Genomic DNA, 17,876 nt, shown 5'->3' with positions numbered 1-17,876 from the left:
ACATGATGTCTTATGGATCTTTTCTTTCGTCGTAGCTCCTTAAGGGAAAAGAAGAAAATCTTACTGGTTTTTTAGAACCTGGGAATTTTGGAGAGAGTTTGTGAGTACTTCTGTTATAAAAATATTTTAATATTTTAAATTATGTACTTAGGAGACCTCAGAGTTTCATGTTTTTATTGTTTGTATGCTGGAAATGTAGACTATTTTGTGGGGGAATATAGGGATGCTGTAAAAACTCCTGTCAACTTTACTCTAAGCACATATTTTTTTAACATATAGAAAATTTTATGGATGTTCTCTAAAGCTTTAATAGTTAAGCTTTTGGATTATAATTTTTGAAATAAAGACTTCTTTTGGAACTACATGAGTAAAGAATGATGATGTAGTTCAAAGGTGCCTGGAGCAGCTAGGAAAGATAATTAAGCTTCTTACCAGAAGCTGTACCTACAGGGCGGCTTGGTACAGGGTACCCACCCTCAAAAACTGTCACCAAAATATACTTACTGTGCAATGGATACACATAGTGGAGCAGGCTTGCATGTTATACTCCTCAGGTTTGATAATTAATAGTGATTCCACTAAAATTTAACTTTCACAAAATTATTAGAATTTTTAGTAAATAAAAAAAATGAAACAATTAAGTAGCCTAAAACAACTGGAAATGGCAGTTCTTTGAGTGTACATTTTGCCTATTTTTTTTTCCTATAGTAAAGCCATCAATAAAGCCTATGAGGAGTATGTTTTATCTGTTGGAAATTTAGATGAACGGATTTTTCTTGGAGAGGATGCTGAAGAGGAAATTGGGACTCTCTCAAGGTGTCTGAACAGTGGTTCAGGAACAGAGACTGCTGAAAGGGTACAGATGAAAAACATCTTGCAGCAGCATTTTGACAAAGTAAGTTGAGCCATCCCAGAGAGTAGAAATACAGAAGCAGATATGTCAGAGAGTCTGTCTCTGTGTTTACTGTTTTAATTTTTGTTGACATCAACTTTCAAAATTTTTGATTAGGTCTGTGATAAGGATTTAATATAAATGTAAACAAATGTATCATGCTGATAATTGTTGGTTTTCAAAAGATGGGCCAGTAATATACAGCCTTTACATACTAAATATAGTAGATTTTTAGAAAATGTTGATTGATCTGGATTGGTACCTTCATCTAAGAGACTAGAGAAACTGAGAATCTGTAGTCTTTAAGGAAATTCTGTTAAACTGAGTTTCAGGATCATGTGTTAGTTACTTCATGCAGGTGCTTAAATGATGGAGACTGTTTCCCTTCTATTGTGTGGTGTTCACAGAAAAATAAGCAACTTCTGACAGGCCTTCCAGAGGTATTGTGGCTAATTCCAGGGCAAAGCTCACATATAAGACCAGACTTAAGACTGGTTTGCTTATTCATTCAGCAAATATTCTCAAGGTATTCTATGAGCCAGATTGTGTCCTGGACACTGGGGCTACCTCAGTGAACAAAACAGCTATGAAAACCCTGTTTAATATTTTAGTGTGGGGAGATGGACATTAACCATACAAGTAAATACATAGTATATCTGATGATGATATATGAAGAAAAATAGAGTAGTAGAAGGCAGTACTGGGGAGAAGAGAGAATGGGTGGGCCTTGAGCTGTTGGGAGTAGGGAGGTGGTTGGGAAAGGTGTCTCTGAGGAGGTGATATTAACTGAGACCTGAAGGGAGTGGGGACGCAAGTTAGAGTGAATGGCTGGGAAATGTATAGGAAGCCAGGACAACAGCAAGTGCAAAGCCATGAGGTGGGAACATGATTGGCTTTTTGGAGGAATAGTGAGAATACCAGTGAGGTAGGAATTGAATGAGGGAGGGAAATAGTGATTAAGAAGTCAGGGGGTAGGGGGGTAGATGCAAGGGACGGGCAGACCATATAGGCTTTGGAAGACAGAGTAAAGATTTTTTCAGAGTTCCCTTTATGGCTCAGCAAGTTAAGAACCTGACACAGGATCTGTGAGGATGCAGTTTTGATCCCTGGCTTTGCTCAGTGGGTTAAGGATCTGGCATTACCGCAAGCTGGAGTGTAGATCACAGATGCAGCTCAGACCCACTGTTTCTGTGGTTGGTCTCAGCTACAGCTCCAATTCAGCCCCTGGCCTGGAAATTTCCATATGTGGCCATAGGTGTGGCCTTAAAAAGAAGGAAGAAAAAGATTTTTGCTTTCAGCCTGATTGAGAGGAAAGCCATTAGGAAAGTATTATAGAGAACAGTGATTGACATACCCTGATTTCATTTTTAAAGGTCTTGTGGGAAGTGGCACGAGGACAGGGGTGGAAGTAAGGAATCAAGAGGCTATTTCAGTCATGCTAGTAATAGTTTATGGTGGCTTGGATCAGAGAAATGGTGATATTTGGGTATTTTGGGGATGGCGTCCTCAAGGTTTACTGATGACTTGGATCTAGGGTATGAAGAAAGAACACAGCGAAGACTCCAGTTGGGTAAGTGTATAAAAGCTAAAGTCCTTACAAATGCCTACGAGGTCTTCAGTGATCTAGCCCTGCTACCTCTCTCAATTAATCTCCTACTGCTTTTCTCCTCACGTATTACACTCATGCCACATTAACCTGCTTTTCATTCTTCGCATATGCCAAGCACACTCCCAACTCAAAGCCTTTGCCCTGGCTGTTTCCTCTTCCTAGAGCGTGTTTCTTCAAGATACTCAAATGATTTACTTCCTCACTTCATCAGGTCTCTGATAACTTGACTACTATATAAAGTAGTAACCACCAACATTCTCCCCTACCCTCAGGACTTCCTTTCCCCCTTACTCTGCAATTAGTTTGCCCATTAGTGTTTATGACTGTCTGATGGTAGCTAGAAAAAAGGAATTGTGTGTCTGAAAATAGAGATAGATCGATAGATAGGGAAGGAAGGAGGGAGATAGAGGGAGGAAGAAAGAAGGAAGGATAGATAGATTGCTTATTATCTGTTTCCTTGCGTTAGAACATAAGCTTCATGAGGTCTGTGACCAGTGCTGTATTCAGTGCTTGGCACATAGTAGGCAGTCCATAAATATTTACTGTTGACATTTATTGAGAAGGAACAAGTCTAGGGGGAAAAATCAAGTTGGCATATGAGCATGTTAAGTGTGAGATGTCTTTTAGACATTCTTGTAGAGAAGTTGAGTAGGCAGTTTAGAGATACAAGCCTGGAGTTCACAGTAGGTAAGGGCTGTGTATATGTATTATGGAGTCATTATGAAACAGATGGCTTTTAAAGCCGTGGAATGAAGAGAGGTTACCTAGTAGTATGAGTTGTTAGAGAGTGAAAGAAGTCTAAGGAGTTAAAGAAATACTCTTCTTGATCAGAGTGCACAGGAAGCTTTAAGCTAAGGACTTGAACAGGGTTCAAAGAAGCCCTTGCCGACCTTGAGGGCTGAGGGCAGGAAGTTGTTTGTGGTCGTCACACCTCATTTCCTTTGTGGAAGCACTGCTGCCTGTGGGCAGTGTGGTGAGATGCTGCTCGCTGCTTTTGCTGCTTCTCCCAGCAAGGTACCAGGTCATGTACAGGGAAGAAGGTGGCTGCAAGAAAAGCTGCCAAGTACAGGAAGAAATCTTCTGAATATAGTTAATCTATCTAAATCATCTCATTGGCCTAAAAAAATTATAGAATTAATTTCTTTGAAACAAAGTGAAAGTCTTGGCTCTACTCTTGTGTAAGTCACAGAGAAAGCATTATAGATTTATTTCTGTTTGGTGAATTTTTGTGTTTTTCAGCATCTCATGAAACTTAAATAATACTGTTGCCAGGTGAAAATTTTTACAACTCTCTGTAGAATAAGCACATTTAACACATGGAGAAATATGGTGTATTATAAATATTAAAAACACTCTTAATCTATCATAGCCTTTCAGAGTTTGTTGAACAAATTAGAAGGATATTTTATTAGCCTATGTATACATGCTTAAACTTTTTGACATGAAGTTATTATGTCTTTTTCATATTCTTGGTCAAGAATTTGACTTATTTCTCTGAAGATCTGTCTACTTTGGTGGGGGGGGAAACTGTGATAGAGTCTAGTAACTAAAGGTAAAGGAGGGACAAGAAGACTGAATAAGCTGCTCTGCATCAGGTTGTACTCTTCATCTAGGAATGTTGATTCTATCCACTCTCTGAAGCCAATTTGATTATTTAGATGACCTTTTGTTAAATCATGGATTTCATTTGGCCAGATTTAATTCACAGCTTTCTTTTGTCATCTTTGAGTAATTACAAAAATAGCAGTAGATAAGAGTTGTGAAATTCTCTCTCAAATGTAGCCTTAATATTTTAATGCTTATTTTGGCCTTTCAAGCTTCAGTTTTAACAGAGGAATAATAGGGAACAATGCCTTATCTTAAACATTTAACTTTGAAGAGACAAATTTCTTAGTTGGCTAAAGTACAGATTGTTCTTTCACACTATTTCACATGGATAGTGGTGACTCTTGCTGGTATTATGTTTAAATTCCAAGAATGGTGACATTTGAATCACTAATATTTATTGATAATGTAAAGATAGAGTCCGATTGGCTTGAATTTCCATTTGTGAGGTGATTAAAAGTCTTTTTGATCTGAAATAATGTTCTTTTCCCCTCCACTTTAGTCTAAAGCACTTAGAATCTCCACACCACTTACTGGTGTGAGGTACATTAAGGATAACAGCCCTTGTGTGACTCCAGTTTCTACAGCTACACATAGCTTGAGTCGTCTTCACACCATGCTCACAGGCCTCAGGAATGCACCAAGTGAGAAATTGGAACAGATTCTAAGGTTAGTTTGAACCTTTCTTGCCTTTAAAATTTGATTGTTGACTATTTTCAATTTTCTATTTTAATTTTTTACCGTCAGTGCTTAATTCACCCATTGACAGTTTTATATCAATTGAATGTTCCATTCTGTTGTTAGTCCTTAGGACATAACACTATAAAACGCATGAATAGAAAAACAATCCTTTTTCTCAGTATCCTACTCTGTTTGGGCTACTATAACAGAATATCGTAGACTGAGTGGCTTGTAAACAACAGAAATTAATTTCTCACAGTTCTAGAGGCTGAAAGTCCAAGATCAAGATGCTGACAGATTGTGTCTGATGAGGATTGCTTCCTGGTTCAGAGATAGTGTCTTTTTTGCTGTGTCCTTAAGGAGCAGAAGGAGGCAAGGGAGCTCTCTCTAGGGTCTTTTTTTATAAGGGCTATAATCCCATTCATAAAGATTTATACTCTCATAACCTAATCATCTAAATACCCCACCTCCATACAGCATCACATTGGGGATTAGGTTGCAACATGAGCTTGGGACAGGGAATCAGGAGGGGGACAACACAAACGTTTAGTCCATAGCACTCAGATTTGTTTAACATGGCATAGGAGACAGGAACTAAGGACACTAGATACTGTGGACTAAAGCACCGAACTATTACCAACTATTCTGTCTTAACGATTTCAAGGAATGGGGTGAGGGTGGATTAGTAAAGATGGGCATTGTCAAAGGACTTCAGGAAGAGGATTGGACCTGAGCAAATTTCTGAAGGGTGGGACAGATTTGTAGTTAGCTACTTAGATTCATGATCACTGTAAAACTTCTGTAACTTCTATAATTTCTATAAAACACTCTTAGCCTGAATAAGAAGTTAACTGCCTTAGTTCCTTTGATCTGAGACTGGTAGGTATATCAGTGAACTTTAATGAAAAACAAAGTAGACTGAATATCATTACCTGTGCATAATTTTTGGCAGATATATCAGACAAAATTACCTCCGAGACTGCTCCTATTCCTAAAAGTTTATGATTTAATGACAGACCCTATAAGAACCCATTTTAATTTGGGTGGTATGGTGTCAGAAAGCCCTTTATAGACATACAGTAATTTCCCACTCATAGTTAGACTCATTAAATATGAAGGCTAATTCTCCTTTACACTTTCATGAAGGCTACTTTATTCATAAACTTGATTGTGACTGACAGCCAACACATTTCTGTATGGCTTCTTCCTAAGTTATATTTTTCAGATGGACCTTGTTTACTTAGAATTCAGAAGCATTTTATAAATACTATTTAGAAGCTTATCTTAAACTCTTTGTCTTCTAGATCTCTTTATAGTCTCTAACTAGAAGTAGCAGCTTCTTTAATCTTAAATACCATTACTGGGGTTAAATATAACCATTATATACTAGGTAAAACCGAAAGGGCCTGTTTTGTAATGTGTCTGTGTGTGTGTTCTTAAGTAAAATTTTGCTTCCATGTGATGTTCATTAGCTGCCTCTACCAGGTTTGTAATTGATTTTCATTTTCTTTAAATTTTTCTAAACTTCTCCATTCTTAGAATGAATATGTATGTTTATGATCAAGACAAAAACATAGTTGTTACAAAAGCCCACATGGTGATCGTTTATATTAGGCTTCTGCTTTGAAAATATATTGCCTTTCAAGGAGTTCCCTTAGTGGTTCAGTGGTTAACGAACTCGACTAAGATCCATGAGGATATGGGTTCAATCCCTGGCCTCATTCAGTGGGTTAAGGATCCGGTGTTGCCGTGAGCTATGGTGTAGTTTGCAGACACGGCTCAGATCCTGAGTTGCTGAGGCTGTGTTGCGGGCCAGTGGCTGTAGCTCTGATTTTGACCCCTAGCCTGGGAACTTCTATATGCCGCAGGTGCAGCCCTAGAAAACAAAAAGAAAAGAAAAGATACTGCCTTTTGAGTATAAAACAAAACAAAAAAATCAACAAAATCAACTTCATTTTAGAGGAAAAAATGTAGAATGCCAGTAATGGTTTATGTGAATTTGTTGTATATATACATATACCCCTTCATTCTGTTTTTTTCCAGGAGTTCTTAGTAAGAGTTGTACTGCCTTCTGGGGAAACAATTGAGGGCAATTTTGCTTGTCATCAGGGACTGAAGTTGTGTTGGGTAGGCGGGGGTCAGTCATTGTACCTAAAATGGGCATCAGTCAAAGTTGCTAAACTTTACTGTAGTAAAAGGTACAGCTCCATGAATAAATATTGTTTTCATTCAATGATAATACTAGAGACTTTGATGAGAAAGTATGGGATCTTTCTGGATTAATTGGGAAGTATATCTTTTCTGTTCGCAGTATTTTATAGATTACTGAAATTACAGAGTTGTAAACGGTTATCACTTTGTGACTTGGCAAGACCTTTAAATCAGATAATTTCTTCTTATTTTTTAGGACATGTTCCAGAGATCCAACCCAGGCTATTGCCAACAGATTGAAAGAAATGTATGAAATATATTCTCAGCATTCCCAGCCAGATGAGGAGTTTAGTAATTGTGCTAAAGGTTAGGCTTAATATTGTCTATATTGTTCCCATCTTGGAAATCTTAACTCCATGGATTCCCTTCTAGGAAGCTGAGTCAGAAATATGAAGAAAAGATCTGTGACTTTAGACTGAGTGCTAGAATATGGATGTCCAGCTTTTCTGTCAGACCATTCTCAGAGAAATTTTAGACTGATAATCTTTATTATGTTGGACTTTTGGCACTTTTAGAATCTGTAGTTTTTATTTGTAGACTTGATATTAAGTGTTGAACTGTAGGGATTCTTCAAAATATTACGAACAAGGACAGAAGGTAAAGCTGTTACATGCCCAGACCCATTCTTGGAGTTGTTTGAGGTCATGAAGTGCAAGTGCCAAGTAAGAGTGGAACAGTAAACCAGTTCTATTCCTATTAGCATAGAGCTGCTCTGTTCAAAAAAAGTGTGAAATCTTGATGGAATGCTATTATTGTTATTATTATTATTTGTCTTTTTAGGGCTGCACTGTGATATATGGAAGTTGCCAGGCTAGGGGTTGAATCGGAGCTGTAGCTGCCAGCCTACACCACAGCCACAGCAATGCAGGATCTGACCTGCATCTGTGGCTCACAGCAACGCCGGATCCTTAACCTACTGAGCGAGGCCAGGGATCGAACCCTCATCCTCATGGATACTAGCCAGGTTCATTATCACTGAACCACCATGGGAACTCCAGAATGCCATCATTTTTTATGTGCAAATTTCATTTCACAATTTTAGGAAAATTTTAGTGTTACCATTGAAGAAAAAATTAAGGAATCTTAGGGATGATTGGAAAAGCAACTATAGAAGTGCATTTATATGAAGCGTTGGGTTGGTTTTTAAATTTTATTCTGCAGGTAGGAGATGGAATGGACCCTTATTTTTCATAAGATATATTTACTTTCTTTGCATATGATTTTTGTGTTTTTTATTATCTATGCAGAAATTGCCAGCAAACATTTTCGTTTTGCAGAGATGCTTTACTATAAAGTATTAGAATCTGTTATTGAGCAGGAACAAAAAAGACTGGGAGACATGGATTTATCTGTGAGTAAATAACCAGTGTATTGAATAGCGCAATAAAATGTAGTTTCCTTTCAGCCCCACCTAACTGAAAAAAAAGCATTTTCAGCCCCACCTACCAAAAAAATGGCTTTGGAGAAATAAGATTGGCATTGAAGGAAACTTGTGTCTTGTGTCTTCTTACCTCTGCCCTTAACCTTGACTGAGGTTTTTAAATAAAATAGAGTTTTAATTTAAGCCTTATAGAGAATAAATTGAGTAATGACTATATAGAGCTTTAATATAAATATTCAACAATTAATCTTTGGCTAAGATAATTGTTTTCCCTGGATTATTCTAGTGATACTTCTTTCTTTCTTTCTTTTTTTTTTTTTTTTTTTTTTTTTTGCTTTTTAGGGCCCCACTGCAGCATATGGAAGTTCCCAGGCTAGGGGCTGAATCGGAGCTATAGCTGCTGGCCTACACCATAGCCACAGCAACATCAGATCTAAGCCACATCTGCAACCTTCCCACAGCTCATGGCAATGCCGAATCCTCAACCCACTGAGGGAGGCCAAGGATCAAACCCACATCCTCATGGATACTAGTCAGATTCCTAACCTGCTGCGCTGCAGTGGTATTTACTTTTAATGGGCATCAATACAGATAATTTTTAAAAATTAATTTTAAAATGACATTTTGGACAAAACTATAAAATTGGCAAATTATTCTAATTCCTCATAACTATTTATACTTCTTTTATTCTGTATAAAAATATGGCTGTGTATACAATGGAGTATTACTCAGCCATAAAAAAGAATGAAATTTTGCCATTTGCAGCAATATGGATGGACTTAGAGAATAGTATGCTTAGTGAAATAAAAGAAAGACAAATACTGTATATCATTTACATATGGTATCTAAAAAATATGCAAAATAGAAACACATTTACATATATAGAAAATAAGCTTGGGGTTACCAAAGAAGAAGTGGCATGGAACAAATTAGAAGTCTCAGATTAACAGATACTAACTACTATGTATAAAATAGATCAGCAACAAAGATATATAGGATAGTGAATTATAGCCATTATCGTGCAGTAACTTATGTTTGGGTTATAACCCACAAAAACACTGAATCGCGAGTTGGATACCTGAAACTAATATAATTTTGTAAATCAACTATACTTCAGTAAAAATAATATGTCTGCATATGGTTGTAAGAAAATGTAAAAAAGCTGTTTTAGGACAAATTTTACTTTGAAACATATATAGAAAGGTATAGATACATAACTATTTCTAAAGGTTAATAACTTTGTTATTTTATAGGGCATTCTGGAACAAGATGCATTCCACAGATCGCTCTTGGCCTGCTGCTTGGAGGTCGTTACTTTTTCTTATAAGCCTCCTGGGAATTTTCCATTTATTACTGAAATATTTGATGTGCCACTTTATCATTTTTACAAGGTATTATTAAAAATCTGATACTGATGAGGAAATTGTAGATAAGATAAACTTCCTATTTTAGCCATCTTAACTCATTTTAATGTATATTTTTTCTATTTCTAATTAAATATTTAATAATTTCCACTCCACATAAGGAGCAGAGAAGAAATAGGAGAGTCTTGAGGAATTCCTGTTGTGGCACAATGGGATTGGTGGTGTCTTTGGAGCACTGGGATGCAGATTTGATCCCTGGCCTGGCACAGCCGGTTAAGGATCTGGCATTGCCACAGCTGTGGCTTAGGTCACAACTGCAGCTCAGATCTGATCCCTGGCCTGGGAACTCCATATGCTGCTGCAAGGTGGCCAAAAAAAGGAAAAAAAAAAAAAAAAAAAAGAAGAGTCTTAAGAACTATATATATTCTTTCACTGTAGTATGTAAACCTATTTTGTGTAAAACTTTCACATGACTCCTGTTTTTATCTGATAAAGGCTTTTAGAATATTTTTATGAGATAAGAAAGTTTTAGGAAAGTAGCAAATATGTCACTAACTAATCATGACAGCAACCTTCTTCTTTTATTTTATGGAAATTAAAGTATCTTTCAAAAAAATACAGCTTTGCTTTTATATGTTGTATAGAGGCACAGAGTTACAGCATTGATTTGTTAATTTTTTCCTTCTTGATAATTGACTTAATATATGAATTTAATTTTCACACAGTAGTCAAAAGTAATATTTTTAATGACAGAGTTTTTAAATATGAAGTTTTGAATAACGTTTTTCTTTTATTTATTTTTTTCTTTCTTTCAAGGCCACACCTGTGGCATATGGCAGTTCTTAGCCTAGGGGTTGAGTTGGAGCTGCAGCTGCCAGCCTATACCACAGCCACAGCAATGCCAGATCCCAGCTGCATCTATGACCTACACCAGAGCTTACAGCAATGCCAGATCCTTATCCCACTGAACAAGGCCAGGGATCAAAGTCTCATCCTCATGGACACTATGCACAGTTCTTAAGCCACTGAGCCACAGTGGAAACTGCTTGAGTAATATTTTTCTTTTTGGGGGGGGTCTTTTTTTGTCTTTTTCTAGCACTACACCTGCAGCATATGGAGGTTCCCACCCAGGCTAGGGGTCAAATTGGAGCTGTAGCTGCCAGCCTACACCAGAGCCACAGCAACGCAGGATCCAAGCCATGTCTGCGACCTATACCACAGCTCACGGCAACACTGGATCCCCAACCCACTGAGCAAGGCCAGGGATCAAACCCGTAACCTCATGGTTCCTAGTCGGATTCATTAACTACTAAGCCACGACGGGGAACTCTGAGTAATATTTTTCAATCTTTATAGATAAGGCATGTTTTTTAATTTGAAGATTTTTGAAATGTATCAGTAAACAAAGGATGTTATATAATTCATACATGCAGTTTATTTATTTATTTATTTATGGCCACACCTGCAGCATGTGGAAGTTCCCAGGCTGGGGTTGAACCTGAGCTGCAGCTGCCAGCCTACACAACAGCCATAGCAACACACGGAATCCGACCTGCGTCTGAGACCTATACCACAGCCCACAGCAATGCCGGATCCTTAAGCCACTGAGCAGGGCCAGGGATCAAACCTGTATCTTCATGGGTACTAGTCAGGTTTGTTACCACTAAGCCACAATAGGAACTCCATATATGCAGTTGATTTATGATGACAGTTGAAAGGAAGAGCAGCTGTTTCAAAATAATACTAGTCTTTAAACTCTTGTGATTTTTTTATAAATTGAATTGTTGTTTCTATAACTATATAAGAAATTTAAGTTTACCCATTTTGCTTTTTCCCTTAGTTTTTTTCCTTAAAAAAATTATTACTAAACAAACCATGACATTTTAAAAAATTTCAGGTGATAGAAGTATTCATCAGAGCAGAAGATGGCCTTTGTAGAGAGGTGGTAAAACACCTTAATCAGATTGAAGAACAGATCTTGGATCATTTGGCATGGAAACCAGAGTCTCCACTCTGGGACAGAATTAGAGACAATGAAAACAGAGTTCCTTCATGTGAAGAGGTTTGTGAAAAGTTCTTAACATCTTTCTGTGACAAAATAAATTATCTAGTCTATTCAGAATACTCTTTCACTGACTGCAGTTAAACTTAGGGTCTTCCTCATGCATACGGAAGGGTTAACAGCTGGGTTTAACATGGTGAAATCACCCCTACATCTAAGAGGAAACAAGAGTCAAAAATAATTTGTAACACCTCCAAAGTTTCAGTGACAGAATAAGAATTCAGTGTTCTGTCTTGATTTCCTAGCCAAGTTTCTGTACCATAGAATAGTTGGTTGTCTAATTCTCCAAATCAATTATGAAGGTCAATTTATATTTAGTATCCAGTTATTAGGTTTGACTATTTTAATCCTGCCAGAATTTTTATAACTTCAGTATGAAAGTGGAAAAAACAGGTGTTTATTTAGGTGAAATAACTAAAGCCAGGATAGTTTTCTTTTGCCGTAGATTATTATTATATTTCTAATTGAGATGTTTTTTGAATAATGGTATTTTGTGTAAACATCTCTTTCTAGGTCATGCCACCTCAGAACCTGGAAAGAGCAGATGAAATCTGTATTGCTGGCTCCCCTTTGACTCCCAGAAGGGTGAGTGAAGTTCGTGCTGATACTGGAGGACTTGGAAGAAGTAAGTTTAAGATGCTAGGGGAACGGTTTTGGGGCCTGGCATCTGGAGATTTAAATTCCATCTAAAAGTACAAAATGAAATTAGTATATATACAAGAAAGTATTCTGTGCCGTTTTAGTGTCACATGGATCACTTAAAAATAATGCTTTTGAAGAATATTAAAGAATACAGAAAAGACAAAAAAAAAAAAGTTCCCGTTGTGGCGCAGTGGTTAACGAATCCGACTAGGAACCATGAGGTTGCGGGTTCGATCCCTGCCCTTGCTCAGTGGGTTAACGATCCGGCGTTGCCGTGAGCTGTGGTGTAGGTTGCAGACGCGGCTCGGATCCCGAGTTGCTGTGTCTCTGGTGTAGGCCAGTGGCTACAGCTCTGATTCAACCCCTAGCCTGGCTGGGAACCTCCATATGCCACGGGAGCGGCCCAAAGAAATAGCAAAAAGACAGGGAGAAAGGAAAAAAAAAAAAGAATACAGGAAAATGTATGATAAGTCTTTTAAAATAGAATGCTATATATTAATGCAGTTCCTTTTTTTTTTTTTTTTTTTTTTTCTTTTTAGGGCCAAACCTGGGGCATATGGAGGTTCCCTGGCTAGGGGTCTAATTGGAGCTGTAGCTGCTGGCCTACACCACAGCCACAGCAATGCCAGATCCCAGCCGTGTCTGCAACCTACACCACAGCTCATGGCAATGCCAGATCCTTAACCCACTGAGCGAGGCCAGGGATTGAACTCACAACCTCATGGTTCCCAGTTAGATTCATTTCTACTGTGCTATGACGGGAACTCGTAGTTTCTATTTTTTAAGTGTATTTTTATCTGTAAGCACACAAAAGGGCTAAAATGGAAAAAATCAAACTAGTAAGACTGATTATTGTTGGGAATTTCCTGGTAGACTAGTGGTTAAGGACTCAGCATTGTCACTACTGTGGCTTGAGTTCAATCCCTGAGCCAGGAACTTGCTGGACATGCTGGACATACTGCACATGCAGCTTTGAAAAAGGATTATTGTTGGGAATAGAATTCCAAGTGATTTCTGTAAATTTTTGGGGGAATATATCACTTTTAATTTTTTTGGCTGTATCTACAGCATACAGAAGTTCCAAGGCCAGGGATGAAACCCATGCCACAGCAGTGACCTGAGCCACAGCAGTGACAATGCCAGCTCCTTAACCCATTAGGCTATAGGGGAACTTCACAATATGTATTACTGAGTTCTCAGTGGCTCAGTGGTTAACAAATCTGACTAGCATTCAGAACACGTATTACTTTTATTTTTTTGTTATTTCTTTTAAAATCAAAATAAACAGAAAAAATTTTTTTCCTTTTCCTTTTCTTTTTTTTTTTTTTAATAATTTTTTTTTATTTTCCCACTGTACAGCAAGGGGGTCGAAAAACTTTTTAAAGATGGAATGTATGATCTAATTAGATGAGCCAGTGAGTTTAGAGGACTGAATGGCCTGAGCATGTTCAGCTTTGATTCTTGTCAGTTGAGCTGTGCTAACCTGGTTAATATAACAGCATTACTGGCCCTGTGGTACCGAAAAGGGAAGTTTGCTATTCATTTGGGTACATTTTAGGCAGCTCTCTATAACATCTGCCAGGTACAAGGTTTAAGTTCACATAATTAAGATAAAACTACCTTTTAAAAAGAAATTCTAGGAGTTCCCTTCGTGGCTTAGTGGTAAAGAACCCGACTAGTATCCATGAGGATGCAGGTTTGATTCCTGGCCTTGCTCGGTGGGTTAAGGATCTGGTGTTGCTTTGAGCTATGGTGTAGGAAACAGATGTGGCTCAGATCTGGCATTGCTGTGGCTGTAGTGTAGGCTGGCAGCTGCAGCTCTGATTTGACCCTTAGCCTGGGAACTTTCATATGCCTTGGGTGCAGCCCTAAAAAGAAAAAAAACCCCAAAAACTGCATGTCTGTAAATCCAGAGAGTTCTAAATCCTTGGATCCCATTAGAAGGAAGCAAATTCTTGTTTCTAGATCAACTAATGGAGTTCCTGGGCCAGGCAGCAGAGCCAAGCCACAGTTGCAGCCTACGTAGCAGCTGCAGCAACACCAGATCCTTTAACCCACTGTGCTGCTCCAGGGATTGAACCTGCATTGTGGTGCTGCAGAGACACTGCCCATCCCATTGCACCACAGTGAGAACTCCCAGATGAACTTTAAAAAATTGATAAGCACTGGCTATAGAAGAAAGATCAGTTTTTTTTTGTTTTGTTTTGTTTTTTTTTTTGTTTTTTTGTCTTTTTGCCATATTCTTGGGCCACTCTCGCAACATATGGAGGTTCCCAGGCTAGGGGTCGAATCAGAGCTGTAGCCACCAGCCTACACCACAGCTACAGCAACGCGGGATCTGAGCCGAGTCTGCAACCTACACCATAGCTCACGGCAACGCTGGATCCTTAACCCCCTGAGCAAGGCCAGGGATCGAACCCGCAACCTCATGGTTCCTAGTCAGATTCGTTAACCACTGAGCCACGACGGGAACTCCCCAAGATCAGTTTTAAAATTAGGAATCACTCTGTGTCAGTGCATACTCAGAATATGGATGATCTATGTGAAAACTTACTCATTTTTGAAAGAGGAGGCATAGTGGCTTAATGGCTCAACTGCTTTTCTGCTTTTTATCCACTCAGACCCATAGATCTGATAACTGGTCTTCCTCAACTCTATTTCTGTAGAGTTTTTCCTTCCCTAATCTATGGATTAGGACTTGACTTTAAACTTCATTTTTTTGCACTTATCACGTCTCCATTTTGATGAAGTCTTTTAATATTTTATGAGATAATGTCAATGTATTCTAACTGCAGCTTTGTTTCAAATATAAATCTAGTAAATTTATTTGCTTTTGTATCATCACGAAATTCAAATGTTAGCCCACAGACTGTCAGAACTATTCCTATCAATCCTCTGGACTTCCTTATGTATTTTAGTATTTAAAACCCACTGATGTGCAATTTTTACAGCTAGACATGGGAGAGGGAAAGGAATGCTTCTTAACAATTAACGTTGGTGTGAATGTGTACTGTGGTGTTAAGTACAATAGACTAAGCTATAATGGTTAACAGTTTCTGTTTGGGATGTTGAAAAACTTTTAGAAATAAATGGAGATTGTATAACATTATGAATCTAATGCACCTCAATTGTACACTTAAAAAGGGTAAAATGGTTAACTGTATGATATATATATATAAATAAAATTTATTATTTATATTAATTTTAATATAAATTTTAATAAAATTTTATATATATATATTTTTTTACTAAAATTTAAAAAATCTACCAGGGAGTTCCTGTCGTGGCTCAGTGGTAACAAACCCAACTAGAATCCATGAGGATGCAGGTTTGATCCCTGGCCTTGCTCAGTGGGTTTAAGGATCCAGTGCTGTAGGTCACAGATGCGGCTCAAGATCCCGTGTTGCTATGGCTGTGATGTAGGCTGGCAGCTGCAGCTCCAATTCGACCTCAACCCTGGCAACTTCCATATGCTGTGGGTATAGCACTAAAAAGCAACAACAAAAAAAACCAGCTAATAGTATAATATACCCCAAACCATTGAATTGTATAAATGTGTGAAATATGTGATTCATCTCAATAAAGTTGTTTAAAAAAGTACGTTAATTGAATCCAAAACATCTATGTCCATTTTTACTGAAGAACGTTATTGAATTTTAGTAATTTTCTATATATGAAAAGTGACAAAGATGAAAATGCATAAAATGGGGTAAGTGCTTCCAGATGATACCTTAGTAATATCAAGTTCATCAAGTCTTCTTATCAGGTATGGCTTTACAGTGAAATCACATCTCACATGAGTGTTAGGTAGAAATTGAATATGATAGGAAAATAGAAAATTATTTAAATTACCCTTGAATCATCAAGGCCCTGTGGTATTGGAGAGCAAGGTCCAGGTAGATTTAGCAGAAGGAGGAGTCAAGAAGGAGCACTGTGAGACAGAGAAAAATTCTTCATTATGATTTTGCCCAGGGAGTTCCTGTTGTGGCTCAGTGGAAGCGAATCTGATTAGTATCTATGAGGACACAGGTTCAGTCCCTGGCCTCGATTAGTGGGTTATTGGTGTTGCCGTGAGCTATGGTGTAGGTCACAGATATGGCTTGGATCTGGCATTGCTGTGGCCGTAGCGTAGGCCAGAGGCTACAGCTTCAATTTGACTCCTAGCCTAGGAACCTCCATATGCCACGGGTGAAGCCCTAAAAGTACAAAAATAAAGTAAAATAAAATAAAAATAAAATTTTGCACAATAGTATTTAGTTGCATTTTCATTCATTGAATGTAGCTATGATGTGACTCCTATAATTTTATGAATTATAGTATTTCAAACACTTAACTATTTTTGAACATAACAGCTTGGATGGAAGTTAGATCTGTCTCCTTGAGTTAAATAGTTTTTTTTCTGTTTTTGATCCTAGGCATAACATCTCCAACCACATTATATGATAGGTACAGCTCTCCAACAGCCAGCTCTACCAGAAGGCGGTTATTTGTTGAGAATGATAGCCCCACTGATGGAGGGACCCCTGGGCGCCTTCCCCCACAGCCTCTCGTCAATACTGTCCCTGTGCAGAATGTATCTGGAGAAGCAGTTTCTGTCACACCAGTTCCTGGACAGACTTTGGTCACCATGGCAACAGCCACTGTCACAGCCAACAATGGACAAACAGTGACCATTCCTGTACAAGGTAAGGAAGTCAATACTGGATATTGAGTTCTTTCTCTGTGGCATTTATTAGAAAGTTACCTGAGATTTGGTTGGAATAATATGAGAACAGAGGTTTGAGAAGGGAAAAATTTTCTTTGTGTTTTCTTTTTTTTTCAAACTTTAGGCATTGCCAATGAAAATGGAGGAATAACATTCTTTCCAGTGCAAGTCAATGTTGGAGGGCAGGCGCAAGCTGTGACTGGCTCCATCCAGCCCCTCAGTGCTCAGGCCCTGGCTGGAAGTTTAAGCTCTCAACAGGTGACAGGAACAGCCTTGCAAGTCCCTGGTCAGGTGGCCATTCAACAGATTTCCCCAGGTGGACAACAGCAGAAACAAGGCCTGCCTTTAACCAGCAGCAGTGTAAGACCCAGGAAGACAAGCTCTTTATCGCTTTTCTTTAGAAAGGTAATTTTTCACATACCCTTACCAGGATAAGAGCTTGGGAAATATAAGGGTTACATAAAGTTTGAGATGTTTTTGTTTATCTACTAGGTTTACCACTTAGCAGGTGTCCGCCTCCGAGATCTTTGTGCTAAACTGGATATTTCAGATGAACTGAGGAAAAAAATCTGGACCTGCTTTGAATTCTCCATAATTCAGTGTCCTGAACTTATGATGGACAGACATCTGGACCAGTTGTTAATGTGTGCCATTTATGTGATGGCAAAAGTGAGTACCATTAGGAAAGGAAAAAGGAAATATGCTACTTAACAGCTTTATTGAG

General features: G+C 38.2%; 1 protein-coding gene across 6 annotated transcripts in view; it reads left to right on the top strand.

Moving 5' to 3' along the window:
- Positions 1 to 17,876, top strand: part of RBL2 (RB transcriptional corepressor like 2) — a 44,330-nt gene that overhangs the window by 15,580 nt on the left and 10,874 nt on the right. For 2 of the 6 annotated variants that reach the window (XM_021094167.1, XM_021094171.1), the window contains 12 exons: positions 36 to 100; positions 709 to 895; positions 2,427 to 2,462; positions 4,609 to 4,775; positions 7,195 to 7,304; positions 8,246 to 8,349; positions 9,633 to 9,770; positions 11,641 to 11,805; positions 12,319 to 12,430; positions 16,863 to 17,132; positions 17,277 to 17,557; positions 17,645 to 17,821. In XM_021094167.1, the coding sequence (XP_020949826.1) occupies positions 36 to 100; positions 709 to 895; positions 2,427 to 2,462; positions 4,609 to 4,775; positions 7,195 to 7,304; positions 8,246 to 8,349; positions 9,633 to 9,770; positions 11,641 to 11,805; positions 12,319 to 12,430; positions 16,863 to 17,132; positions 17,277 to 17,557; positions 17,645 to 17,821 (1,812 nt within the window). The remainder of the gene's footprint in view (positions 1 to 35; positions 101 to 708; positions 896 to 2,426; positions 2,463 to 4,608; positions 4,776 to 7,194; positions 7,305 to 8,245; positions 8,350 to 9,632; positions 9,771 to 11,640; positions 11,806 to 12,318; positions 12,431 to 16,862; positions 17,133 to 17,276; positions 17,558 to 17,644; positions 17,822 to 17,876) is intronic. The other 4 variants (XM_021094168.1, XM_021094172.1, XM_021094169.1 and 1 more) reach the window with 3 other exon arrangements.

Source organism: Sus scrofa, chromosome 6 (genome assembly GCF_000003025.6).
Source record: "Sus scrofa isolate TJ Tabasco breed Duroc chromosome 6, Sscrofa11.1, whole genome shotgun sequence".
Classification (NCBI taxonomy): Eukaryota; Metazoa; Chordata; class Mammalia; order Artiodactyla; family Suidae; genus Sus; species Sus scrofa.
The sequence above is the reverse complement of the archived record's forward strand: the minus strand, read 5'-3'. Positions and strand labels throughout refer to the sequence as shown.